The 27,046-nt window shown below is 48.2% G+C and overlaps 1 protein-coding gene across 2 annotated transcripts in view; it reads right to left on the bottom strand.

The window, feature by feature from the left end:
- The window catches only part of PIK3R3 (phosphoinositide-3-kinase regulatory subunit 3), a 77,670-nt gene that overhangs the window by 21,457 nt on the left and 29,167 nt on the right, over positions 1-27,046 (bottom strand). The window contains exon 1 of one of the 2 annotated variants that reach the window (XM_051625167.1): positions 10,963-11,133. The exons of the other annotated variant lie outside the window; for it this stretch is intronic. Within the exon in view, the coding sequence (XP_051481127.1) occupies positions 10,963-11,068 (106 nt within the window). The 5' untranslated portion in view covers positions 11,069-11,133. Of the gene's footprint in view, positions 1-10,962; positions 11,134-27,046 lie in introns of those variants that run through there. 2 annotated transcript variants of the gene reach the window in all.

Here is a 27,046-nt window from a genome sequence, read left to right on the forward strand (position 1 = left end):
GACTGCGTAGAATTGCTTTTTAAAAAGGCTACTCAAGGTTTAACTGACATGATTGCCTATCATTCAAACCACGTCCAACACCAAGACAACTGAGAAAGCTGGCAAGTGACTCAAGTTCAGTACTGCTGCTTTTTTTAAAAAAAAACCATAAAGCTTCTTGTAGAACACAGTAGGCTATATTAATCCCAAATCTAACTATAGCAAAGTACACTGCGACTTCCATGAGATATGCACTTCTCCCAGTTAGGTTCTGAATCACAACCTTCTAAAGTCTACAGGTCAAAGAGCCACCAGGTCCTGTGTCTCAGGGCTTTCAATGGCCTTAATTCAGGAGGAGTGTAAAAAGAAGAATGCCTTGGGTTCTCCAAGTGCTACATCCCACATGGCATCCAGTCAAGCAGCCCTTTTCTTCCTTGGTTGCAGAATTTATGTACAAGATAAACCTGCCAGTTAATTAAACTCTAATTTTCAGTTTTAAGGCAGATGCCACTTAGTCTAAGAATGGCTCCATAACATATTTCTTCTAGTATTTTCCAAGAGCTGCAGGCCAGATACAAAAAAGCATAGCAGGTTTAAATGCCGTGTTAACACTCTCTTAACTGTTAAAATCATAACTACCAAATACTCTGATAAAGTCAATTTTAATTCACTTGGCACTTTCATGAGCCTGTTTACTAGACTCTTTTCTGATGCTCTCAGTCTAGTCTCCCTCCACATTATGACAAGCAGAAACCAAATCAGAGGATTTCTGAGATAGTTACCCAGCTTTATATACCCAGGCTGGTATACAGTAGATATCCTAAAAACTGTAGTTTAAAGCTTTAAAAAGTGTTAATACTACGGAAACACACAAGTAACCCACGGTTAGGGCAGATAACATTTTGATGACACAGTCTTTAAGGACAAAAAGGTTTCCTCTTTGGAGGTATACATGAGGAATTGGAATAAAAATGCAGGCTAGCTTTAAAAAAAAAATTAAATTAAAACCCCAGTCTTTAACTACTCTCTGTATCTTACCCAATTTCTCACTTTTCTCAGTTTCTTTAACACTTTCATGACAAGGCTCAAAACCTTGCCTTCCCTCAATAGCCCTGTCACTGCTGAATAAGATTCTCTCAAGACACTTAGGAAAAAAAAAAAAAAAGCATAATTTGAACAAAGGTGCTTTTTCCACATACTTTTAGAGAAATTGTGTACTACATGTGCAAGCTGGAGCAACGATCTCTGCTTCTGCAGAGATTTTCCAGCTGACAAAGAGGAGGGAGGTGCACACCTGCTGACAGCAGTTCATTCCCCACCACCGGCAGGTAAGTTCTCTTGCCAGCTCCACATCTCAGCTTGTGACTTCTCTTGCCAAGACCCCTTTTGCAAAGGACTGAGCACCAGTGCCCTCCCAAGCTCCCCATTCTCAAAGGGCAGCAAACACAAACCGAAAACTCCTCAAGGGATGGAGAAGGAAGCTACTCAATCTCATTATTGCTGGCCACAGAACCTCAAGCGTGCTCACATTTTCACTCTCCTCCCCCAAAACAGGCGAGATGCCAGAGTACAGCATATTCAAAGAACTGAAGTCTTTCAATATCTCATTACAGAAAACAGCAGACAAGCTGGCAGAAAGCCAGGCAGGCTTCCAATGAAAACACTCCCATTATAGCTTTGCTTGTGTTTCTATAAACTTTCATAAAAACCAACACCTTTAAGAAATATTTCAGTTTTGATTAATTGGCTTTTTTGATAAAGATCTGTTTTGTTTGAAAACTCCCCAGCTATCCAGTCCTCTCCCACACCTCCCAACCACTGCTGCACCTCCTAGAGCCTGCCAGACTTCTGCTGCACTCTGTTCTTCACAAGCATCCACAGCTACCACACAGGTTGAAAGATTATCTGCTATGGGACACCTGCAGAATGGTGGACAACAACAGTGTGTGAAGAGGCTGGCTCAAGTTCAGAATCCTTTTGGGCATTTCACAAGCATCACTCGCTGCTTTTCAAGGATTGCTATTTTGTGGGCTGAAATGGAAAAAATGGAAGATACTCGCTGTCAGATAAATTACACCAGGATCTTTGACTTCTGTATTATAAAGTAACACAGCATCTTCATTCCAGCCTTTTCATGAAGCTGCAAAGCCAAAAAAACCCAACTTCTCAATTATTTTCACTGCTCGATGAAAAACAATTTTCCTTTCAAGCACAGTGTAACAGCTGCAAAGCTACAGCAGTGTCAGAGGTTCCATGACCAACAGGGCGGAGATGACTGTCTTAAAGTTGACATGAGGAGGATGAAAAGGACAAGCCGTCTTTTACTTACCAAGCATAATTAGCACACTATTAATAAGCTGGATACTAAAGCAATAAAAATGCTTTAGAAGTTTGGCCATGTTTTATCGCTCAGAAAGACTGTTACTACCCAGCATCACATGCTCAGCTCACTTGAGGGAGGAAAAGCTTTATCTCCTAGCCAGTAGACTTAGGCTTTTACCAACTCTCTGGATGAAAGTCAGCAGCAGACATTTTATTGTCCATGAAATCTGAAATGTTTGATAAGAACAACTGTACTTTGTAGTATCCAATGTATTATGTAGTCTAGAAGACTATATAATAGATTGGATACTACAAGAAGTCTAGAAGACTATAAAATAAAAGTAGATATAAAATGTAATGAGCAAGTAGATTCTCCTTTCACTTATAACTTAAAGGTCTTTCTCGCCTGCCTTCACAGACTTACCAGCACATGCTTTCTATCCCTCCACAGGCAGAGTCCTCAAACACCTATTAAAAAATACTCTTTGGTCAATACATGAAGATAGATTTTGGATAAGAGTAAGGAAATCACAAAATTTAGCGTAAGTACAGAGCTGCAGTTACCCAGGGTGAAGAAATAGCTTTTCATTGTAGAAGGCAGAATGAAATCGGGCATCAGGAGTGATATACCATGGCTTGGAGAGCTGCCAAAGCCAAAAGAAAAAGCCATTTTAAATAAAAACAGTCCAGAGCTGTTTTCCCCAGGTATTTCAAAGACTAACCATCCACCCAGACATCAGGTACAAGCCTCATAGGAAAATAAATTCACAGAAATCACTGGCACTACTGAGAAATGTGCCGCACAAGAGTCTACTTAAAAATAATAATACAGCTGTAAATACATGTGACTTTTGCTGCTCTAAAGCAGCATTTTATTTCAGCTTACCACTAGTTCAGACCTTTTAGAGCAGTATGTAAAATTGTTCCTCATTCAGTACCTGTCCTTGTGCTATGTCTAACTATTTTCTAGCTACCAAAGTAGAAATATTTCAACAACATGTAAATTGCTAACAGAGAGCTATATAAACCAAGATCAAAAGATGCATTTCAAATCAACACTCCAGAAGAAATCTGCAATTAGAAAAGTCTGACAAGTGTTGTAGGTTGTGTCACACATCATATTTTCAAAGAACCCTGGCCTCAAAAGAAGTTCCACCAAGGCAGAAGTCCCAACCCCTGCAGTCTCATGCAGGGCCCTCAGCAGAAGCCGAGTTTCACAGCAGGCATGAAGTTGTCTTATGTCAGGTTCAGGATGCACAGCCATTGCTCATGCCAAGATCTCAAGGTATAACAAAAGAAATTGATTCAATCTCCTCACTCAAGTACACTGTGATCTTCAAAATATTTTAATGAAATCCATTTCACAGCAGCAGTTTGACTTATTTCTGGCAAAACTCATCAGTGAGACTGTACTGTACCATTCGAAATGGGAAGGATCTTAAACATTCATCTCATTGATTCAAGCTTCCTTGTATCCTTCAAGAGACTACTTCTGGAGACAGCAGATGAATCAGAATAAGGATGCTACAAACACCAAAGTCTTCTAAAATTACACCAGTTCCTTGGAGGGCCAACAATATAGATCTCTATGATGCCCCCAGGATGACTATACAGGGCAGCATGAGTACTGATAGCCTGGGAAATTTAATTGCAACGTACAAATTCAGGTTGTAACAGACAACTGAACTTACACAACATTCTCAAGGAACTTCCCATGCATTTCACCTCTAAAACATTTTTCTGGGACAGGTGTTGGAATGCAAGCTTTACTGCCCACACTCAAAGAGAAATACACCCGAACAGTGGGTTGTGCTCCCTATTAGAGCAATTTTTCTTTCAATCCAGCATGGCAGCTCAGATGTCAGGATTTTTGCTTGGGTTTGTTGAGGGATGCAAGGAAGGAGAGCATTCCTCCAAAAGTAAAGATGATCATATGCACCATCAAGTTTTAGGGACTACAGAGGCTGAAATTTAGGATAAGGCTACAGAAGGTAAAAACCCTGAAGAAATGGCTCCTGTGGATTTCTTCTCTCAGGGGGAAGAGGAGGAAAGAAGCACAGAGCAACTAGTAGCTAACAGAAGGAAATGGGAAGTTCATATTTGGAAGAATATTTGGGCCAACCCAAAACTCAAGTTATTCTGTAGTAAAAGAACAAACTTAAAGGGGACACAGATTGATTTCTTTTTAATTTGTCTGAAGCCACAAATTTTTGTGCTGAGAAACATGGTGTTTTCAAGTCTTTCCTAAATAACCATGCTTCAGGGATATTTTATTTTAGAAGAAATAACATTCCTATGAACTATCATTAAAAGAACATTTTTCCAGTTCCCAAAAACTGGTATAGAGTCTGGAAGAATGTTGGAAGCAGAAACAGGTTGAAGCAGTTGAAGTATTTAATCTCCTTTTTCAAAGAGTGCTGGATGGAAGGTAGCCATCCTGAGTGTGCCACTGGACTCAAAGCCAGAGAAGAACCTGGATCCTGTTCAGCCACAGGAAAGCTTCAGAGCACATTGTGCTTTGGCATCAGGATTCATCAGGCAGCTGGTTGGTGTCCAGCAGGGCAACTGGGGTCTTTTTTGGAAAGGAGTACAATAGGCACCACTTGCACTTTGCTTCTTTTCAACTGTATGAATTCTTGTAAAGCTCTCTGCATATAACCACTTTTCTTCAGAAGAACTATAAGAATTTAAGGTACTGGAATATACTCACTGAAACATTGCAAAATCTTTGTTGAGGGGAGGACACAGCAAAGATTAAGGACAATGAAAGCAATCTTTTCTAAAGAGGTAACATCCACTCACATTGTTTGGGGACCCAGCACCAGCTCATATGCTGTAATTTACATTATGTGCAGAAGTGAATTCCTGCTTACTTGGCTATTGTGCAGATTTTAACCTGTCAGAAGGAATAAGATAAAAAACAGAAGAAAAAAGAAAATCTGACTCATTTCCATAGGGGCACTTAGTACATGAGCAGAGTCTGTTCTTTAAGCATTACTCAGCAACCTACTTTACAAAAATGAGTTTCCAAAAATCCAGCTTGAACACACCTATTGCTTTAGTGGGGCCAAAGTTTTACAGCAACCTGTTTCAACACAGTTAACAGTCTTTTTGACAATAATAAAGCCTAAGCTTTAAAACATACAGGGAATGCTGATAAAAGTATTCTTTATGCTGCTGTTTCCAGTGCCCTCTAGTTCTCTGCCCAAAAAGTGACTCACTAAACAACCAATATGAGATGATGTAAGGCATCCAACTGCTTTTAGTACTGGGCACAGATGTGTATGACCAGCTATGCCTCTGTTTTCCCAAGCTGTAGAGGAAAGATAAGACCAAATAGCTTCATCCTGGAATAAAGTATCATGCAGGCAACAGTGCAGACAGAAGTCAACTCTGCTGCCTGGGAAAACGTTCCTTTCCCCAAAGGAAATTCCAAGAAGAGCCTTCTCTTTTTAAACAGGTGAGGCAGAAGGAAGCATCATAGTCATTAACTCCTGTCAGGTATAGGCACCATGCAAAACAAAATTGTTTGGAACAACAATTGCAGAAACAACATTGTCTGCAGCTTTTGCCTTCAAACACGTGGTGAAGAGCTTAGTTTCTTCTCAGAATGCTCTCCCATGGTTTAGTTTGCATAAACTTACAGCTTTACAGAACACAGAGCTGAACAACTCCCTTCAGCAAGCCTTCCCTCTCCAACTATTTCTACATCATCTGAAAGCCTACTGATAAACAAAAATGTCACCCTTTTAAAGCAGGCTCTCCCATCTCAAAGTATCATTTCACTTTATATTAATGACGCTATTTTTTGTGTTCATGTACTTAATTGAAAGCTGATGAGTGATATTCTTTAACAGTTAGAGCCATCAAAACGAAAACCAAATGCAAGGAATGCAAAAGCAAGCCTGAAAACGCAATCAGAAAGAAAAATTAGTTACAGCAGTTATTAAATGAAAAGGCCAGTAGAGACATCTAAGTGTAACTGAAACAGAATACAAACATTTCACATCACAGTCCCCACAGGAGCTGTGACTCCAAACCGTTTTCCAGGATATGCAGAATGCAAGTGACTGAGCCTTACTTATTCCCTGCTGCACCCCAAAACAGTTTGCACAAACTTCCCTTCTGTAATAAGGAAACTTTACATCCCCAACATCTGCTCTTTTGGAAACATGACTTTCCAAAAGTAAGAAATTGGCAACAAAGACAGTTGTTGCTACAGAGCTGCTGTCTTGATTATATGCACTAGTGGAACTACTATTTATTTATTTTAAGATGTGTAACAGTAGAACTTTTATTTGACAAGCTTCTGGAGTCAGCTCAGGTAAGCTGAAGGACAATACTGACAATGCTATTAAAATTTGCATCTGTTCTCCCACTGGAAAACTAGTCAGGCATAGACATGCAGTGTTCACCTACATCTGGCTACTGCATACCACAAAGCCCACTTGAGAAGCCACATTCAGTTTCCACTCTAATATTGATAATGATACAGCAGGACTGGTATCTGAGTAAATACTGCCCTTGAAATCAGAACCCTGTGTTTTCCAAATTACAATTATAGTATTGCTCCCCTAAAACAAGGGTTGTCAAACGATATATGAGAAGAAAACAGAAACTATAATGAATAAATACACTTTTTCCCTTGAATTCTTGTCTCACTCATACAATGGCAGTGCTGCTTTTGTGAAGTAGACTAAACTAAGCAGCCTATAGATGATTCCTGCCTATCCCTTAATTATTAAAAGGTTTTGTAGCAACAGCATTGTTACAGCCAGTCTCAGCACATCAGGCAAGGAAGAGTAGTATTGTTGAAAAAGACAGTTGGGTCAAGTTATAAAGGTGGTCAGTCATATTTGGGTCTCACAGGCTTCCAAAGGCAGCTGTCACATAGTCTTAGGACAAACACTTATTCTGCTCTCTGCTCATAAACAGACAGGGCCCATTCTGCATTAGTAAGCCTACTTTAAACTTGTGATTTTCTTCATAACCCACACAAATTAAACTAACCTCTAATTTGTAGTTGAGCCAAATATCTTTGCTGACATTGGTATCTGAAATCCCAGTGGAACACATTTACTGATTTTCATCCAACTGTGACAAAATGTATTCAGTGATTACACATTTTATCATCAACACTACTGATAACATATCCTAGATTATGGGGGAAAAACATTACTTAGTCTCACTAATTAAAAGAGAGGTAATATCTAGGTAGTTATGCTTCAGGTACTCTGGTAACTTTTGCAGTCACTTCAACATCCTCTGTTCAGAAGCTCAACTTCTGGCAGTAACAACTTTGTGTGGACCTGAACAGATATTGTTAAATAAAAACTAAATTCAATTCAGTAACCTATTGACTTGTCTTTTCACCCAGCAAAACCGACAGCAGGAACAAACATGCAAGTCAACCCCTGACAGCCAGAACCAACCAGCACATGATGCTGCTCTAGCCATAATACTCTAAATTAATCCTGATTAGAAAGTTTAGAAGCTACTCTATGCAACCAATGATTCTAGTTTCGGCTTTAGATCACTTTAAGTTATTTAGTTGCACCTTGTACTGTTCACCAGATATAGATCCTACCTTATGCCAGTGATACATTTTATTATGTGTTTATACATGTCAGCAGAAGGAAAAAGTTTTAAGTAACAGGAGTCTCCCTGCTGGTTGTCACCACTGTTGCTCCTGTATTAGTTGTACTGCTCGAAGGCATGCTTTGCAAGGCTGGCAGAACCAAATTCCAACTTCCCCTGCTCTATTTAGGAAAACTGTTCTGCTCCTCTGTTTTGGATGGATGAAAAGCTAGCAGGAAGCCAGCAATCCCTTGTTGCCTGACCCTGCTTCTGCTGGAGTTGGGGAAAATTGATGCTTCCCCAAAGAGGGAGAGGCATCAACTTTATTATTATTATTTTTGGAATTTTTGAGCAAGCCTTGTAGCAGAGAGGCTTCAGGAGCTGCTCTGAGCATCCATTTACACCTACAACCCCAGACAGAAAACACAAGCACACTGATAAGCTGGTGCAGGTGCACTGAGGCCTGACAGAAGCCTCGGCTGCACTGCAGGCTGCCTGCCATCACAGGATTTTAGTTCTGCATTATTATTGGGCAATGCTAAGGTGAATATTAAGTCAGCCTGCCAAGATAAATTAAAGGTCTGCTGGCCCTTAACAAGAAACAGTATCCCCACCCTTGACTTAGAGGTTACGGGTGACACCACACATTACGTTCACCTCACTTTTGTCTTCTGCCTCAAGTTTAGGCACATTAACATGTAATCATGAGCAGTCACGCGTGATTTGAGGACTTGGCTCCTGGTATCAGTCGATGCCTAGTCCTGCAGCATAAAGACCAAGCAGGGATCTCTTCACGCAAGTTCCGTGAACAAAAGACCGTGCTGCCTCCTTTGGCAGCAGGGACACTCGCTGCAGATTGTGAGTTTGTGCGCTGCTGAGAAAACATATTGCCACCATTCAGCTGCTCAGGAACTCCAGCCACCGCGCGGGGGAATGTTATACTGAAAACCTTCACAAATTTTTGTTGGAAGAGGGCCAAATGGAGTTGTGGTTGTTACCGGGTGCAAATGCAGTGACTTTATCCCAAGGCATGTCGAGTGTTTAAGTCTTCCAAATAAATTCCTCCATGCTCCCCTTAGGGATGACCTATCAATCCCAGACCAGAAAATCCTTTCCCACCCCACCTCTGGATGAGGAAAATGCAAACCATCTCCTCCACACTATCCTTCCCTCTCCCTGCAATTTAGAAGTTACAGTTCTGTGAAATTGGGACATACACATGGGGATCATCCCATGCATAATTTCCAGCTCTGGCTTTTCTAGTTTAAAAATATGAAAGAAAGTTACTGAACACTTCAGAATCAGCATGTAACATTAAGTCCTTTTGCTAACTGGTGTTTGGACCCTGATCGCTGACAACAGGGCTTCAATGATGGGAGGCACTGGCATTATTAATGACAGAATTAATGTAAACTTCATGAGGCTGTATGGCCAAATATCTGTGGAAATACTGGAAAGTTGTTTTCTGACCAGTTCAGTTAGGTCAGCCCCTTTTAGCAGACTCCTCACACTAAGCCATTCAAGGAGCTTTATTTTTTTTTTTTAATAAGAAACCCCACACCAATTAAGTCACCTACAATAGAACTCAGGTTTTTGTTCACTTGATACGAGCAAATACAAATGCTAACCTCAAGAACAGTTATAATCAAAAACATTTACAAGGAAGATATCCTTTGAAATCACAAAAGCAAAGAGATTTATTTGTCTGAACTTTATGCTTTCAGGAGTAACATCTAAAAATAGGTGGTGTCAGCTATGCAAGAATTAAATGAGCAGTGGCCAGTATTGTGTGTCTGAGAGATCTGTCCAATTTTTAAAGTGTCAGCTTCCAGAGGAAGTGAGTACCAGTCCTTAAGATCCAAAAATCTCAGGATGATCACCTCCTACTCTTTTAATTCGAGTACCACATACCTATGGAGAGAAAAAATGAGCTCGCTGGGCTGAAACAAAGAGGCTAAACCACACTTGGCGATACAAGCCATGATTCAAGTACGGATTGAAAAGTGCATTTTTAAAGTCTAACAATACACACCCTGCAGAAGATAACCACTTAGGGGTACTTATTTGCTATCAATTTTTCTGCAGGCTAAGATTTTTGGTGCATATTTTACTGTACCTTCTGGCTGTATAGATCAGAGACTTGAGAACATAGAGGCCCTTCAATTACCTTACTGCTCTCAGCCTGTTAGACTCTCCTAGGTACAGATACAGTTTCACCAGTACCCATTTATGCTCAGTTTAATTCATTACCAAAGAAAGACTCAACCTCTTCTCCTTGTAAGCCTTCCCTTCCTCTTTGGACACAAAAGAAACTTTCTGTCCCATCTAAAAACTTCAGGCAAGTGAGGGACAATGTGAATCTCCATTTTCAGCACTGGCAATCCATGGCGGGGGCGGGGGGGGGGAAAGTTGCACCAAATCCTTTTGAACAAGGTTATTAAGCGTTATCAAAGTACCAGTGCCTCCAGGGACGGATTCCAGCCTGTTCCCGAGTATTATCCCCCCATCACCAAAACCCAGTGACGACACACACCTCTTCTGGAAGAGAAAAGGGTCTTGGAGACTGTAAAAACGATTGAACTGCAACTGAATGGAGGTAGGTAAATCATCACCATCAAAGTGTTACAGGCACATAAAGGCACACAGGTGAAGAGGCTAATAAAAATGCTCCTCTAGAAGTGAATACAGCAGAAATATATGGTTTTCAATAAAGGTTTAAAAAGGAAAAAACGGAGACTTGGAAGAGGGGCTACACGCAACAATCCTGCCTCCTTCCACTTGCCAAAAGGCACCAATAATTGCAGTTATCGTCCCTCCACCCAACCCCTCCAGAAACAGTATTAAGATACTTTCGCCCAGGAAACAGCAGGTTCACATCCCTGAAAAGTTTATGCAAAGTTTAACTACAGAGATTTAATATTTTTTTTTTTATTCCTTCCCCCCTCCTCTGCAGATTCCCCCTTTCTTGTTCAAAGGGGAAAAGTCTGCCAAGAGGAGGGAGGACGGACGGACGGGGAGGGGGGGAGAAAGAAGGCAGGAATGAAAGGTGGCCCCGACCCGCTGCGAGGGGCTCCAGCTCCCTACCTGGAGGGTCCATCTCAATGTAAAATATCAGCTCAGTGGAATAGGGCATCATCACTTCCCTCCAGTCCGTGTCATCGCGGTCCATATCCCACACCGTGTTGTACATCGCGACAGTCAAGTCCCGGCAGGTTTATAAATAAAGAGATTGGTTTTCTCGGCTTTTTTTTTTTTTTTTTTAACCGGGAGGGAGGAGGGGAAGAAAAAATGTATAAAAAAAAAAAAAAGGGGGGAAAACAAAAAAAGCAAAAGGACAAGAAAAAAAGAAAGGCCGAAAAGAAGCTAGCCCGCTCTAAAATAACACTTCTACCGAGAAAAAAAAAAAAAAAAAGGGAAAAAAATAATTAAATAGCAGAATTAAACTTAATTAAAAAATTCCCACTACACAAGCCACCTCAGCAGCCGCCCTGCAGGAACCAAGATAGGTAGGTAGTTATATATATATAATATATATATATACACGGAGAGTGCTTCTTTTTGTCTAAAAAGACACCTTTCCACGGAAAAGCCACTTTCCTGAATTCTCTCTAAAAATCGCCATTTTCGGGGTATTTGTAAAACACCGGGCTGAAAGCAACCCAAGACCTCCACACAAAAGCGGGGAGTGGGAAGAAGCGGGTAAAAAGGGGAGATTTCGGTCTCTGGATGAATTCTTTCCGCCGCCGGCAGAGGAGGAGGAGGAGGAGGAGAAAGGAGGGGGCGGCGGGCAACAATAACGGCGGGCGCGGAGCCCGCGGGAGGCGGGCGGCGCTGGGGGCAGCCGGGCTGGGGGCAGCCGGGCCGGGCTGCGCTCAGCGCCGGGCGGCGGCGAGGCCCGCCGTGCCGTGCCGTGCCTTGCCCAGCGGTCAGCCGGCGCGGCGCAGGCGGCGGCCCCGGGCGGCGGGCGGCCCCGGGCGGTGTGCGGCGCTGCCGGCGCCGCTCGCTGTCATTTTAAGAGGCTCCGAGGGGCCCAACCGTCGCCAACCGCCTCTCGCCCGAGGCCACGCCCCCCTCCCGGCGCCGCGCGGGCGGGGCTTCGCGCCGGCTTTTTAACCCCTTCGAGAGGGGCCCGGAGGGAGGGGAGCCGACGATCCCACCCGTCTGAGGAGGGGGTGGGCAGGGAAAAGAGAAGATGGGCGGGCCGGTGAGCAGTGCTCACAAAGCGAGCTCATCACAAAACGCAAGGCTCTCTTCCCACTGTCCCAACTGTTCCCCGCCTCCCGTTCGCCACTGCGGCCGCCTCTCTCGCCTCCTTCCCCCGGCGCCCCCCCGCTCCTCGGGGCAGGTGGTAGGGCCCCGGCCGGGCAGTCGCCAAGGGGCCGCGGAGCAGGCGCGCGGGGCGGGGGGAGGCGAGTCCAGTTGCCAGAGCGGCCGTCTTTGTCTGAGGGAGCAGCGGGCGCCGCGATTGGCGGAGAGCTCCGGGCGCCTCACCCAATCAGCTGGCGGCGGGGCTGGCCGGCTCGATGGCGATTGGCTGGGAGCCCCGGTTACTAAGCGGGACAAAGAGGCGAGCGCTGAGGCGGGGAGCGGGTCGGGGCGCGGGGGCGTCCGGCCCGGCCCGGCCCGGCCCGGCCCGGGAGCTGCCGTCGGGCCCGCGCTCCCCATCCCCGCGCTGCCGGTGGGGAGACGCTCCCTGCACACCCCGCCGGGGACATTCACCCCCCTGGGCCCGGTGGTCCGCAGCGCCGGGCCTGTCTGCTGCCCTGCAGCCAGAGCGGGCTGGCCGGCCTTTTGGGGATGGGGTCTGCGGGAGGGGAGCGCGCCCGGCACGGAAGGGGCTTTGCGGGTAGAGCCGCTGTCCCCATCCCCGGCTACCAGGAGCAGGGGCTCTCCTGCCTTCTGCGGGTCCCTGAGGTGTGTGCCAGAAAATGCCCCGGGCATCATAACCGTGCAGGGACTGAGCGTGACCCCGGGGCGGGCAGCGCTCTGCCTCGCGGTGCAGCCCGGGGGGAAACCGAGCCAAAGCGGCGGAAAAAAAAAAAAAAAAAAAAAAGGAGGAAAAGGCACCAAACCGGGGTGGCTGCCTCTAACAAGCTTTGGGATAAACCTGAGCCGCAAACGCACCCGAAAGAGCCGCGTCCCGGCGGGCAGAGGCTGAGCCCGCAGCCCGCGGGAGCGCGGCCGGCCCGGCAGGCAGCCCGGGGCTCGCTGTGGCGGAGCGTCCTCAGAGTTACAGCGGCTGAGAAATTAAGGAAAAGCCCTTTCTGGAGGCTTCCAACCAGTGTCGCGGGCACAAGGACGGACGAGCACCTTGATCTGCTGTGGAGATGTCAGGGAACATGAGAAAACTCGGCGCCGAAGCTGTCCCCTTTATTTGCACTTTAAAGCATGAAAGAGAAAGGGATGAACAATTTCTCCTGCTCTAGCTCCGTGCGGAACGCTCCTGAAAACCTAGTCTTGGTTTAGGTGAACTGGAGGGGGACTGCAACATTGAATAACTGAGAGGCTGTGCCGAACAGAAGAGTATGTGGGAAGAGCTGGGTGCAGAGGACCTGAAGTTTGCTGATTTATCACAACTTCCACAGCAAGCAATTGAGAGCAGCCCTGCTCCAGTAAAAGAGCTCCTTGAGGGACAGGCAGCTGCAGAGGAGCTTTGATTCACATAACTCACTGTAGATAAATTAATTTTATATCCCCAACCACAAACTCTTGATTAATCCACGATAACCAGATACCATCCCTTTTTCTAATTTTTAAATTAAATTTCTTGGGCTGATACAATATATCAGCTCGAGCTTTCTGGAAGTGAAATGCCCCTCCTGAAGCCCCTCCCAGTGAAATTCCGGTTGGTACCAGGGGCACAAGCCACCCACTGCCCACCAACAGTGTGCAGGGAGGGCTGGAGAGCAGCCCCACAAAGGCTGGGCGGTGGAGATGTGGACGCTGCTGTGCAGAACCCACGGTGCTGCAAAATGGGGCTGCTGTCCCTACTGCAGCCCCCACCTGGATTAGCAGCTCTGGCGGGGGGAGGAAGGAGGGAGGGAGGCTTGAGTTGAAACTCATTTTCCCCCTTCCTGCACCTCATTATAAGTTCCACCCACATAAGACCTAATTACTTGGCTTTTATGCTGGCAAAGTGGATTTCATCCTTGCTGTTTCCCATGGTGGTTGCCTTCATTTTCATGGCGGCACTGATGGTTACAGCTTATTGATGTTTTCACTTTAGTGATTTAAAGCAGAATACATTTTGTTATTAGCACTGGTTTCTCTCATTGCTGCTTTAATCAAAGATGCAATTTAAGGCAAAGGATTGTGTGTAATGGTAAACAGTAGGATAATGCCTTGAGAGAACAGAATATTAATGTGTTTTTATTTCTCAAAACTGCTTATAATATATCCAGGATTACTGGGCTCCCAACAGACACCCATGGGGTGCTCCCTTTCCTACCTTGCTGCCTGCCCTGCAATAGGGGTGAGTGGCTGTGTGTGTGCTGGGGGGCAGAGGGAGCCACGTGTGCTGCCTTCCTGCAAAATCCCCTTGGCCTGCGTGTCTCTCCTCCACAGCCACAAAGTCTGAGCATCCAGTGTCATGGCAGTGCCCTTTGGAGAACAGAGACAAAACCAGGAGCACACCGAGCACTCAGGGATGCTCAGGGTCTGGCCGAGCACTAGATCACCCCAAATCAGGAAAAGCTACATTCAGACACTGAAATAAAATGGCAATGCTTGACCAGGGGGCACAGTCCTTGAGAAAGGGCCCTGGTGCCCCATGCTAAGCAGGAGAGAGGCAGCCCCTCCAGCCCTGTGCCAGCCCCTGCTGGCAAGAGGCAAAAGGCAAGTGGCAAGCACAGCACCTCCTGCTGTCCCCAAGTTGACAGCCATGCACATGCTTGCTTTCATTTCCTTGGATCTGACAATTTGCATTTCAAGGCCAGATTAAATATTGAAGTTTTGACCCCTTCCATGTACTTGAGGAGGAGCCGAATGGACCCGCACTGGAACGGGCTGAACACAGAAAAACCATTTGTGCCAACTGCCTGGTTTCCTCTTTGCAGAGCCATGAGAATGTGATATCTGACAGCTGAATGGAGGCCACAACAGGCTTCTGTAGTTGGGGGGCTGGATCCACAGAGCTGCCAGCCAAACAACTAAAATGATGAGAGATTTCTGGGGCAGGCTGGAGACTCCTGGCCACTCCTGAGATCCAAGTATTAGCTTCATTGCTAGCACCAGCTCAGGGCCTGCTGGAGGGGAGAATGTTGAAGGTGGAGCTGCTTTTGCATCAGAAGGGATAACTCCCTGGCTGGCAGGAAATGTTATGTGAAACTTCCAGCCTTGCACGGCACAGGCACTGGGATTTGTGGGGCATCTGCCATAACTGGTGGCCAGCTTCCCATAGGGGTGGCCGCATCTTGCAAGTAACAGCATGAGAACAACCAGTCATAACAGTTTGGTTCAGCTAACAGGTTATTCTTGCCTTCTTCTCACCTCCTGGTGAGGAGAAGATGAGGAAAGGCAGGAGGGTTAGTCTGCTTTAGCTCAGAGCTGGGACTTGCGGGCAGGAGAGGAAGTGGTGGGAAAGGCAGAGGCTCATCCTTGTCTTCCTACACCAGCATGGTGCTGGCAGCACGGGGATGGTGCATCTTTCCCTTCAGTTGTACAATCTGAGTCCCAAAACCACCCCAGAACCACAAAGCATTTGCTACCAGATGAAGACAATCCCTGAGTACCCCACAGTATTAAAGAGCAGTTTCCCTCCCTGCATCCTCCTGCACCTTCATGTGAAATGCAATGGGTGCTTTCAAGAAGGACTGTGCTGCCTCCTCCTCTGTGCTTTAGAGTCACTTTATGTCCCAATAGGCTGCAAACCAGTCGCCTTGCTCCACCCCAGATGCAGCCACATTTCTGTGGTGAGGAAAAAGTCTGGCAAGTGTGCCAAAGTCGGGCGCTTTGGTTTGAAAATGATACATTGCATTAAAAACCCATATTAAAGAATAATATGTGGTCTGCAGAGACATTCAAATGAAACACTTCAGTGTTAGGAAGTGTCTTCTTATTTACAGCTGTCAGAGCAGCTTGTGCCCTCTTCCCTCCTGTGTCCACACGACAAGGAAAGAAGTTGAAATAGGGGCTCACGTAGGTAAAGGTCGCAGCACAATGCACGCACACAGAGTTGAGCTTGCAAGGAATCATACATTAGGCATTTCCTAACTTAAAAGCACTTGGCTTTGCATTGTAAACAACATTCTTTTAGCATAGGAAATAACATTAAAAAAATATATTTTAAATAAATGTCTACAATGTAGGTTATTGCAGCTGGACCTAATGTATTCCTCAGCAAGGTTTGGACTGGCCTTTCCTCACTGCTCCAGAGGTTTCTGCCCCCAAAATTGCAGCAGTAGCAGTGGGGGTTGGAAGCTGAAAGCTGCTCTCCTGTGAAGGGAGAGGAGGTGTGTGTGGCTTCTGCAGCTGGGCAGTGTATGCCAACCCTGTGCTCTGCCCACTGGGGTCTGGAGTGAACACGTCTGTGGCAAAGGGTGCCTGGGGATGGGTGTGCAAGGGGGTGGGCACCGGGGGGGGTGAGGGAAAGGACATGCCGAGCTGAGCTGTGCTGAATTGCTGCTTTGGCAGGCAGCACCGGGCCAGCTCTTTAGAAAGTTCACGTTCAGTTATTGTTTTGACAGGCTGCCAAAGTTTTCCTGAGGAATGCAGGCAGCAGAAGGGAAATGGCGATTTTCAAACTTTTTTTTTTTTTTTAACTCAGCCAAACCCAGAATGGAATTTCATGGGAAAAGTGAAAGGTACATCTTTTGCCTCAGAGCATCGTTGCTGCCAAATTTCAGAGGCTGGCTGCAAACAATGGAGGTGTCAGAGCATCTCCAAAGCAGTGCACACTTGCACACACTCACATGTGGTCACACAGACTCATGCTCACACTGGAAGCATCTTCTCTAACGGCGAGTGCTCCTTCCCTACACCCAACAGCCCCATAAGACTGACATGAACCCATAGCACTTAAAAATCCAAAGAACTATCCATGGTGCAAAAGCAGAAGACAAAGCTGGTTTGCAGCTGATTCAAGGTTTGCCACTGGGCCTTGGGAGGACGTGTGGGTGCCTCCCCACCTCGATCCCAGCCTGCAGCCAGCTGTGCACGGTGCTTCAGGGACCCTGCAACCATGCGGAACCCTCCCTTTCCCCCACACACTCTTCAGCATGTCAGTCCCAGAGCTGCAGGGTATTTTTGCAGGTCTTTCTACCCCTGGGAAGGGCAGGAGGTTGCAAGCTCCCCTCCTCCTCTACAGAGGCAGCAGAGTTGGGCTCCAGCACTGCGGCACCCCGGGGTCTGCGGGGCCGTGGAACCAGGCTGGGGAGCTGCCAGTTACCTTCTATTTTCCAGTACACTAATTTCTCTTGTCATCTTGCCAGTGACAAACAGAGAGAGTTAAACAGAGCAATCCATTAAAGAAGCAGCCTGGCAGACCGATTGTTAAGGGTTTCAGCGATCCCCATTTACACTGGCTTAAAAAAAATGTTGCCTCGAGCAGCTCCAATTACAGAATTATCGGACCACACTCCGGTCCCTTTGTGCACTTCGCATCTCTGTCATTGTTCCAGGCCTCTCTCCATTTAGTGGCTTGGAAATGGTGAGCAAAATGGAAGGAGACTTGTAACAAGTTCAGAGAAATTAGAGGGGAAAAAAAGAGAGAGAAGAAAACCACATGCCACCGCCCCCCAGTTCTAATGTCCTGAACCAGGACATTTTTTGAAATGTAACACTGTATAGGAATTTAAAATATTTTTCACTTCCTCTATTAATTGCTTTAATGCACTGGAACTACTTGCTCAGATGTTTTATTATTTTTTTTTTTTCCCAAGGAATGTACAATAAGCACTCTGTAAATTCCTCAGGTCTGATTTTAAGAGGAACTGTAGAACTTTATTCTTGGAGGAAAGAAATAATTCCAATACCTTCCTGCAATAACTCTTTCTTTTTAATAAACATGGCAGTGAATGTTTTGATCACAGCCAGTGGTGCAAGCAGCAGAAAGAGGAAATCAAGGACACGTCTAGGAAAATGAGGTTTTTTCCCTGCTCTGCTGCCATCCCACTTGGTCACCTTCAGGCTGAATTGTCAGCACAGGTTTGAAGGTGGCACCATTCCCAGTGGGAGGAATTCTGGAAAAGCCCAAATGAATGGTCACTTCTGCAAATGCAAATCTTGAACTCTGCAGATGTGTTATTATTATGAAAAAACCCCACAAACCCACCATAATAGTTTTCCTTCCCTAGGATGTGAAGCTGAAGGGTTTCCTAACCCTCCTACCCGTGGCTGAGCACACCACATCCCCCATGACACAGCAGCTACGTGACATCAACATTATGCCCCCAAACAAACAATACCTATTTTTCTTCCATCAAACTCCCCCATCCCTGGCTTCCCAAGCAATTTTACAATCCCTTAGCTAGTGTTACCCTAGTACTAGTACCCCTGTATATCCATAACATGTTACCCCATGGTAAGAAAATGCCTCCCTTTTCTTGTAGTGGAGATTATCTAGTCTGACAGGGAGGACAGGTGAGCAAAGCCATCCCTACGTGCTGCTGGGGGGAGACCAAGATCAAGCTTCAGTGCTAACACACAAGTGAGCTCTGGCTTCACTCTGGCACTGAACAGGAGGAAGTTTCTCATGACTGAGTCCCCTTGTCCCCATCTCTTTCCCTCATGGATCTGATCCATGGCTCTTCAGGTCCAGGGAACCTTGCTGCAAAGCATCCATACTCAGAGCTCTGCCCAGCCACAGTAACGGAGATTCCCACCCAATGTTTTGGGTGGAGGTGGAAAGAGGAAGGAAAAAACCATAACAACCCAAGGAGCTTTCAAGGGTATTGAAAAGTCACCTCATTTCTTGTTAATTGCTTAGGCCAAGAATTCAAATGTTGGCAGCATGTTGGCTGGGGTTGTTTCCCTTGCAGTTATCCACATGCAATTCATGCTTTGGAAAATGACCCATTTACCATCATGCATTGTTGCTTAGCTACATGCACTTTCCCTCTAAGTTTTCCCAAATGGAAACATGGCTCTGTTTGCTTTGGAGATCATTTTCCCTGGCTTTCTTTGCTTTACAGTAAATAAGCACAAGAAGAACAGTCTCTGAACACAAAGTGAAGAAATAAAACAAACAAAATTGTGTAGGCTAATCATTTATAAAGTAGCACATGGATGCCTTCCTTGTCCAGCCAAGGTGATGGGCAAGGAGGGTTTGAGCAAAAGCAACTGGCAGATCAGCTTCCGTATGACCTTTTAATGTCTGTCCTTTGCATTAAGGTTCTTTCCCTGCTGAAGATTTCCAAACCCAAAGAGGGAATTCTGCTGAATAATGCTGAGTTCCCCAGAGAAGAATATTAATTTCATGGACGACAGGTGGGACTTTAGAGCACTGAGAACTCACTTCATATCTCTGCTGCCATGCTTGCCTTGTGGAGTCCTAGACATCCTCTAGAAACAGGCAGGAAAACACCTCCTTCATCCCTGCGAACTACCAAGCCATTTTGCACCACTGTTTGGGACTTTATCTCCATCAAACCCCAAAATTTCACAGATTCACCAAGTCCTAGCTACAGTGGCATAGCTGTCAGTGGGCACATGCTGGCAGATCAGCCACCACAGCATGAAGTTCAGCTTCCCAGCACCCCAGGTAAATCCCTTGGCCATTGGCTGGAAGCCTGAGCCCATCAATGCCTGCACAGCACAGCACAGCTGTCCTCTAAACTTGCAACAAATCCAGAGCATTTGGAAGGGATCAGTTTTACTGCCTGTGCACAGAGGGGCTGTGCAGCACGTGTGCGTCTGGTCCCCTCCCTCCTGGGAGTGTTGGTGTTGCTAAGCACGTGCCTTAGGGCTGAGCTGTGCTGCCATGGTGCTCGTGTTCAGGATTTCCAGATGTCTGGCAGTTCTGCTGTTCCTTGATGAGCAAACAAAACTTGCAATGTCTTCAGATTTTACTGAGGACAAAGCTTTTGGGTAAAAAGGTGGCCAGGTCTCTCGCACAACACCTAAGTTGGTAGAGATCAATGTGCAAAGCTTTTTGTTTCTTGGCGCCACGAACACGCACTGGGTGTAACCTCTTTGTTGGCTGGAGGCAAAGGTGGCAGCTGCCCGAGTGCTGGATGCCTGCAGCTTCCAGGAGGAGTGGGCTGCCCTGAAGGGTGAGCCCTTGCCCTGCCTTCTGCTGACAAAGCACAAAATGTGTATTGTCTTCAAGAAGAAAAAGGGAGAAACAAAGTAAATAGGGCGATACCGATTACCAGGTCGAAACACTGGTCTAAGGTTCAATACAACAGTTCCCAGGCCAAGAACCTGCCAGAGAGTGAAGAGATGTATTGTGCCCATGCAAATCCCGGCCAGTGGGCTAGCACATCTCAAACACTGCATGCTCTGTGAGAGCTGCCAGCACCTGAAGAAGCCACCTGTACTGCCCCAGCATTTGGAAGCTCTTATCTTGCTTTGATCAAACGTACACAATGCAACTTTGGTTTAGGTGATACCTCCCAGATGAATGGCCTCTTAAGTGCTTTGAGGAATTAAATGAGAGAAAAGAGGAAGAGAGGGAAGAAGAAAAAGCCTTGCTGCTGCACTACAGAATGCCAAGTTGTTAGGTACTAAAATGACTAAGAAGGGAGCTAGGAGCAATGTGAGACTGGAAGGGGTAAGGGGTGACCAGGCTCACTGCCACCACAGGCACCCTGAGACAGTGGCTGGGTCCCAAAGCAAGTATTCACTTCACCATCCCCTGGAGCTGACTCAGGCCAAGGGCAGCGTTCATGAATGAAAATTCCTCTGGTTTTATTGTCTTTAAATGCCTGGAAATGCCTGCCTGTTGCTCAGAGAAACAACATGCAGGCAGGATAAAGGTCTGGCAAGCACCTCCCCTTCGCACAGTGTCCTTCCCGGGCACCCTTTGGGGCCCAGCCCTGCTGGCACTAGGTGCCCCCTGTGGTTGATTTGGAGCTTGCCCTGTGAAAATCAGACATCAAAAGGTCTCTTCCAGCAAGGGCTATTTCCACATCAAATGCCTACCTCCCGTCCTGAGCCATCAGGGAGAGAGCTCTTCATAAAAGGAGAGGAAAGATTAATATTATTTTTCAAAAGTATAATGGGAGGTTTCTACTCCCTGAGCACTTCAGAGTTGGTTTTTGCACAAAGCCAGAATTACTCCAAGCCCAAAGGAGAAAGAAAAAAAAAACACGTGCTAGAGTGGGTTACAAATGCCTGAAAAAGTGGTAGGTCTGAATAAAAGTGTTCATGTCACCACCATTTTGGGGCTGGAGGAGGCTGCTGCTGGAAGAGCCTGGCTTTCCTGTGGGGATATGCGCCCTCCATCCTCGCTTGGAGCAGCAGGGTTCTCCTGAACACCTGCTCAAGCACAGGGAGCACAGGGACGTGGAGAGAACCACAGATGGGCTGAGTTGCAAACTGGTGGTAGGGGACAAGGTGTGGAGAAGATGCTGGGAGCACCCTCTTGGGCAAGTGGCACAGGAAAATGCCTGCTGCCAGGCACAACCCTCCTGTGGCTCCACAGAGAGAGAGGTGGCATGAATCTAGCCCAGCAACTGGCCAGCAGTGTGACTGGACCATGGCATGGCTCTGCCTTGCAAAGGCACCTTTGGCCTCAACATCTTCTTAGAAACATGCTATTTCATCATGGAGTAACCACATCCCAGCAGCATTGACAGCAAGTTTCTGCTCCGTGGGCATGAGCCATTGGGCCAGATGGGTGTATAAACAATTTTTTGGTCACTTCCACTGCAGGAACCAACTTGAAAAATACCTCTGATTCAGAAGCTTGCAGCTTGCTTCTGAACAGCCAGACAAGGAGCAAGCTCCCACTCTGGAAAATCCCCTGCCTGTGTCTGCTCTGCATCCTTTTCCATGATGGGAAGGGTTGGGCCAAATACAGAAGATGTGTGGGGCTGGCAGAGCCATTCTGGGGCAATGTCCCCAGGCTGTTGGGTCAGGGCTTGCAGGGCTCAGCATCTGGGAGGTGATCTGTCCTTGTGCAACTACTTTCTGCTTCTTGGTCATTCAACAGACTGAGCCGAATCTCTTGCCAGCATGTACCTCACTTTCCTCTGTGAAGTGAGTTACAGGAGAATCCTTGCAGTCCCAAGCCCCACAGTCACTGGTGACACGAGATCCTGAGTGGTTTTCACTTACTAAGTGGGGAGGGAGAAAATCCTTGTGGGTAAGGGAGAGAAAAGTGCAAAATGTGATCCTGAGAGTTTAGAGAAACTCTTCTGGTTAAGCCAAATCTTGCCTGTCCCCAGCACTTGGAGTTGCCTTATTCATGAAGAGAGGTGGAACAGCCAACTTCACCACCTAAATCCTGCTTGAGCCATTAAAGAAATGCTTGAATAGTGCTTCAGGTTCATCCACTGGCCACTGCAGGGGCAAAGATTTCACAGTCACCCAAGAAAGCAGAAAAATCCCTCAGTCTTTCCACTGGGGATTGAGGCCAACGGCTGTAGGTTAGTGATGGGAGAAAGAACCAGCAAGAGGGTGGCCAGGCAGTGGTTGGTGAGTCTGTGCTGGCAAGGACTGAGTGCCCCAGCATCCTTCCTTGCCAGCTTTCCTGCCCAACCAGATCCAAAGCAAAGAAGGGTGATGGCAGATGCAGCTCCTCTCCCTCTGATTTTGGCTGCCTCTGGGAAGGTGGGGAAGCCCTGGGAAAGGGCTTTGTGGTGGTGACAGAGGCTGGCATGCAGTGGGTCAGTGCTGGGAAAGCCAAGAGGAGATGCCTGGGGCATATGATTGTGCCAGTAGGACACGGCTGGTTTGCTGCCTGCGGGACTTCAAATGCTCTGCCCAAAACAACTCGCTCAGATTTACTGTAAGTGGCAGCCTGGCCATCTATAGCTTGTGGTGAACCCTGAAAGGGCTGTGGGAGCCAAGCTGGCAGCCTGCCCGGAGGCTGGAGGAGCAGAGCAGGGGGCTCTGTAGCCCTGCCTGCCTGCCCCAGCCCCTGGCCCATGGGAACAGCATTTCCCAGATGTTGCTGATGTTTGTTTGGGTGAAGGCTGTGAAATTTGCCCTCAGCCCAGTGCAGGTCCCAGCGCCAAGTTTGGAAACATGTGAGGTGGATTTTCTCTTGCCAGCTGCTTTCTGCTGCCCAGTGAAATGTGAGCAGTAGTCCCAGATGAGCAGCTGTGGCTGCTGCCATGCCCAGGGCAGCCCCCAGCCCCACGTGCTGGTGCCAGCGCGCTGGCAGCGGAGCAGCCGGCTGTGCCCCAGCCGGGGCAGAAACGGATGGAACAGCTCAGCAAAGACACAGCCAGGCTGGCCAGCCCTGGGGCACCCGTGGCCAAGCTGGGAAACAGCCGGGATGTGCCTGGCTTCTGGCCTTTGTCTGAGGAGCTGGTGTTGGGGCAGTGGCAGCACGGTGGCGGCAGTGTGGTGGCCATCTGTGTCACCCTGGCCTAGATGCTCACATTCTCCTGAGCCCCAGGAGGTGCTGTGAGATGGAGGGTGACTGTGTGAGGCCTGGCTGAGGGGACTTGCCGGCGGCCGCTCCAGCTCTTCTCCTGGCTCCTCTCCCGGCCGGCAGGCTGCTGGAGCCTGGAGCTGCCGGCACCGGCCAGCTCGGTGGCATCACCCATGTCCCCGTCCCCCTGCCCCAAAGCCTCCCAGCGAAACCTCGTTGTGGGGCGCCGTGGCCCAGGGTCACTGGGCTGTGGGGTGCCATAGAAACATGCCATAGGGCCAAGGGACAGGATTTTTGACTCTCCTCTCCCTGGCGTGGAGGCCAAGCATCCTGCAAGGGAATACTCCTAAGGGGCCAGATCCTGCTTGCACACAGCTGTGGTGCTGGTGCCCACCGGCAGGCATCAGTGCCCTGGGCTCTGAGGACTGATGGCCTGATCCAGCACAGGCGATGGGTGGGGGAACTGGGTGACACCAGCTAGGGGTGTCAGGACCATGGCTGCATCCTGCAGCAACTCCCCCCTGGCCTGCCCCAGGCACCCAGTGCTGGCTGAGGACGTTTTCTGTTCTTGCAAGAAATCCTGCTGAAAACAAGAGGGGCTGTGCCTGCCAAGGCAGCTCCTTCAGAGCTCTGCTTTTGAACAGCAGTGATTTTTGCTTGGAAACGTCCAACTTTTTGCCCTGCAGAGGCTCTGATTTCGAATCCATCAGCACCAAGCTTCCAGGGACTGAGGGGATCCTGGTGCCTGCCCCTCTCCTGCCTTTTCTGGCTGTGGGATTGGCTTGCTAGAAAAAAAATGGAGTATGGAGCTAAAACATCCAGCCCAAACCTGATGTGCCTGGGGGGAAGCACTGACCCTGGCCCCGCAGCCCTCCAGCACCAGCTCGGGCTTAACTCTCTCCTCTTGTGGAAAGAGTTCAAGCCTTTCAGTTAAATCCGGGAAGGAGTTAGCAAGTCTTTGTGGCAGGCAGATTAGAGGCAGAGGTAAATTCTCCTGCTAAATGTAATCTGGCTGGTTAAAAGCTCAGCTCAGCTTTTATCCCAGCATTGTCTTTGCTTCTTTTAAATATAGGAGACACTTCTGCAAACAGGGACTTTTTTCCTTTCACCTGTTCAGAGACACAGGAGACTGGGGAGACCCTGCTACCTTCCTCCTCCTATCCCCAGGGTGTCCTTAGGGTTTATTACCACCCCCTCAGCGCACTCTCCTCTGTGGGATGGGTTTGGTGCTGGCAGCCTCTGTTCCTGCGGGTGCAGCAGGAGGGGGATTACAGCTAGCAGGGCCACGGGTCAGGGCAGGTGAAGGCAGCAGAAGCTCCTGGAACTGGGGAAATGGGGCTGAGGGCAGAGCCAGGGGCCTCTTTCACGCTGCAAGCCAGGGGTTCCTCTACTTCCATGCCCTGGGAAGCCCCCCCTGGATGGGATGGGGAAGGAGTTTGGGGGACTGAGAAGCTGGGGGTTCTGCTCACTGTGAAGCATATAGGAACCAAAGCCAGAAAATTAAAGAAATTGTAGTTATATAAAAATACAGAACAGCTATCTGGTTCTCTCTTGAAAACCCGCTTTCCAGAGCTGGTGGCACTAAGGAGGGTACAGGAGGGACAGAGACTCCCTGGGCAAGGCTAAGCAGCAGCCATGCATCAGTCCCAGGAGCTCATGGGTGCCCTGGAAAGGGTCCCATTGTCCACAGGGCTGGAAGATGCACAAGGACCTCTCCAAGGTGGTTATGGCCAGAGTGAGGAGCAATTGCAGGAAGCAAGAGGCAGGCAGGGATCAGGGGTTTACCAAGGATTGAGGGGTTTTCCATGCATTTAAACTAGTCATCATGAACCCAGAGCTATCTAGGAATGAATGACTGGAGCACAGCACCCAGGACACAGAGGAGAAAGGTGGGGAGAAACTAATACCTGCCCTGGTCCCCACCCTAGGGCTTGCAAGGAGCAGGAGGAAGATGCTCACAGAAGCTTGGAAGCCCTCAGAGCCCCAGGGATGGCCAATGGGTCCCAATTTGGGGTGAGATAAACATGTGCCACACAAACCCAGTGAGGTGCATGCTGCTGGGGGAGAGGGTGGGGGTTCAGGGGGGACAGGAGAAAATCCCAGGGGACAGCAGGGCACTGTGCCCTCTCTGGGACAGAGTGGTCCATCCTGGGAGCCATGAGGGCTGGGTAGCTCCAGGAGCTTTGTTAAGTTTAATCTTCCCTTGGATTAATGCTCAGGGGAGCTGGGGACAGTGGTTAAACCTGCAGGAGTGAGCCCTCCCATTGAGCATGGCACTGCAGGGGAGTCAGGGGGGGACAGAGGGCACAGGTGAAGGGCAAGGAGAGGAACAGGCAGTCCCAAGGCCTAATCTGACATGTGGCCTCGGATTTTGTGGGCATGTTTCTGGGTCCTGCCCCCCCGGGAGCAAAGGGATGGGCAGCATGAGGGCCAGCTCCATGCTGGGGTCAGGTCTGATAACACTGCTCAGCTCCAAGAGGCTGCTGCTGGGTTTGACTCTGCAGGGCCCCTGTGGGGTGAACCCCTCAGGATCAGGGCAGCCTGGAGGTGCCAGCCCAAGGGGGAAACTGTCTGCTCTTGGAAGGATGCTGTTCTGGGGGAATGCCTGCCTGGGTTGAAGTCTCTGGGATGAAATCCCTCTCTCAGGCTGAGCTGGCTTCACTGGGGCTGAGATTTCAGCCCAGCTCAGAGGAGAAGTGCAGCGATGCCCAGGGATGCTCAGACAACCCACGCTCCTACATGTGATGACCCCAGACCCCAACAGAGGACTCCCTATCTCATGGCATTCGGAGCCATCCCCCTTTGCAGCCATCTGCCACTCTGTGGGGCTTGCAATCCCATGTGAGGGCAGAGCAGCCTGGCTTGCATCCCAAAGCAGGTACCATGAGCCCCATGCAACCCCCTGTGACACCTCATCCCAGCCTTCTGGGATCCCCACACCGGGTCCCCAGCCATGGCTGAGCAGTAAATGCCACATGGATGGCATTAAAGGAGGTTCCTGTTCCTTGGCTGAGTGGGTGCTGCTCCCTCCTAGGCATCCCCTGGTCCAAGCTGTTTTAATGAGCAGTTGGCTTTGTCACAAAGGTCCCACTGAGTTACACCAGTGTCCCCCAGACCCTGAGCACCAGTTACACCTACTTCACCCCTCTGCAGGCTTGGCCCCTCATGGGAATCCCCTGCCCTGCACCTAATGCAGCCTGTGGCTCCATGCTCTGGGGCTGACATCACCCAAACCTGTCACCCGTTCCAGGGAGATGCCACAGGACACTGTCACCTCTACCAATGCAGCCAGTGTCACCTTGGGTGCCTCTCCAGTGGGGCAGGGGTGGCTTTACAGAGGCTGTGAGTGCCATGTACGTGTCCCCTGAGACAGCAAGGCAGAATGGGATATGCTGTCCTAAGTGGCATCTTAACTAGATCTGATCCAGCCTTGCAAAGCCACAGCACCTTCAATTCCCTTAGCACTCCAAATCTGCTACTGTGCATCTAAGCGGATTATTTTAAATACCCCATGATGGACTGCTCCTTTGTAATATAATCCAGCCTCGTGTGTCCCATTCCCCTCCTATTTGCTGTCATTTAATTGCAGCTGTGACTTCCCCAAAACTTCCCCAGCTCCCCCTGCTCCCTAGGAAATGTCCCATGTACCAGTGCCTTCCTCAGATCTTGCTCTGCTCTGTGCAGCTG

The sequence above is a fragment of the Apus apus genome, chromosome 7 (assembly GCF_020740795.1).
Source record: "Apus apus isolate bApuApu2 chromosome 7, bApuApu2.pri.cur, whole genome shotgun sequence".
NCBI classification, from domain to species: Eukaryota; Metazoa; Chordata; class Aves; order Apodiformes; family Apodidae; genus Apus; species Apus apus.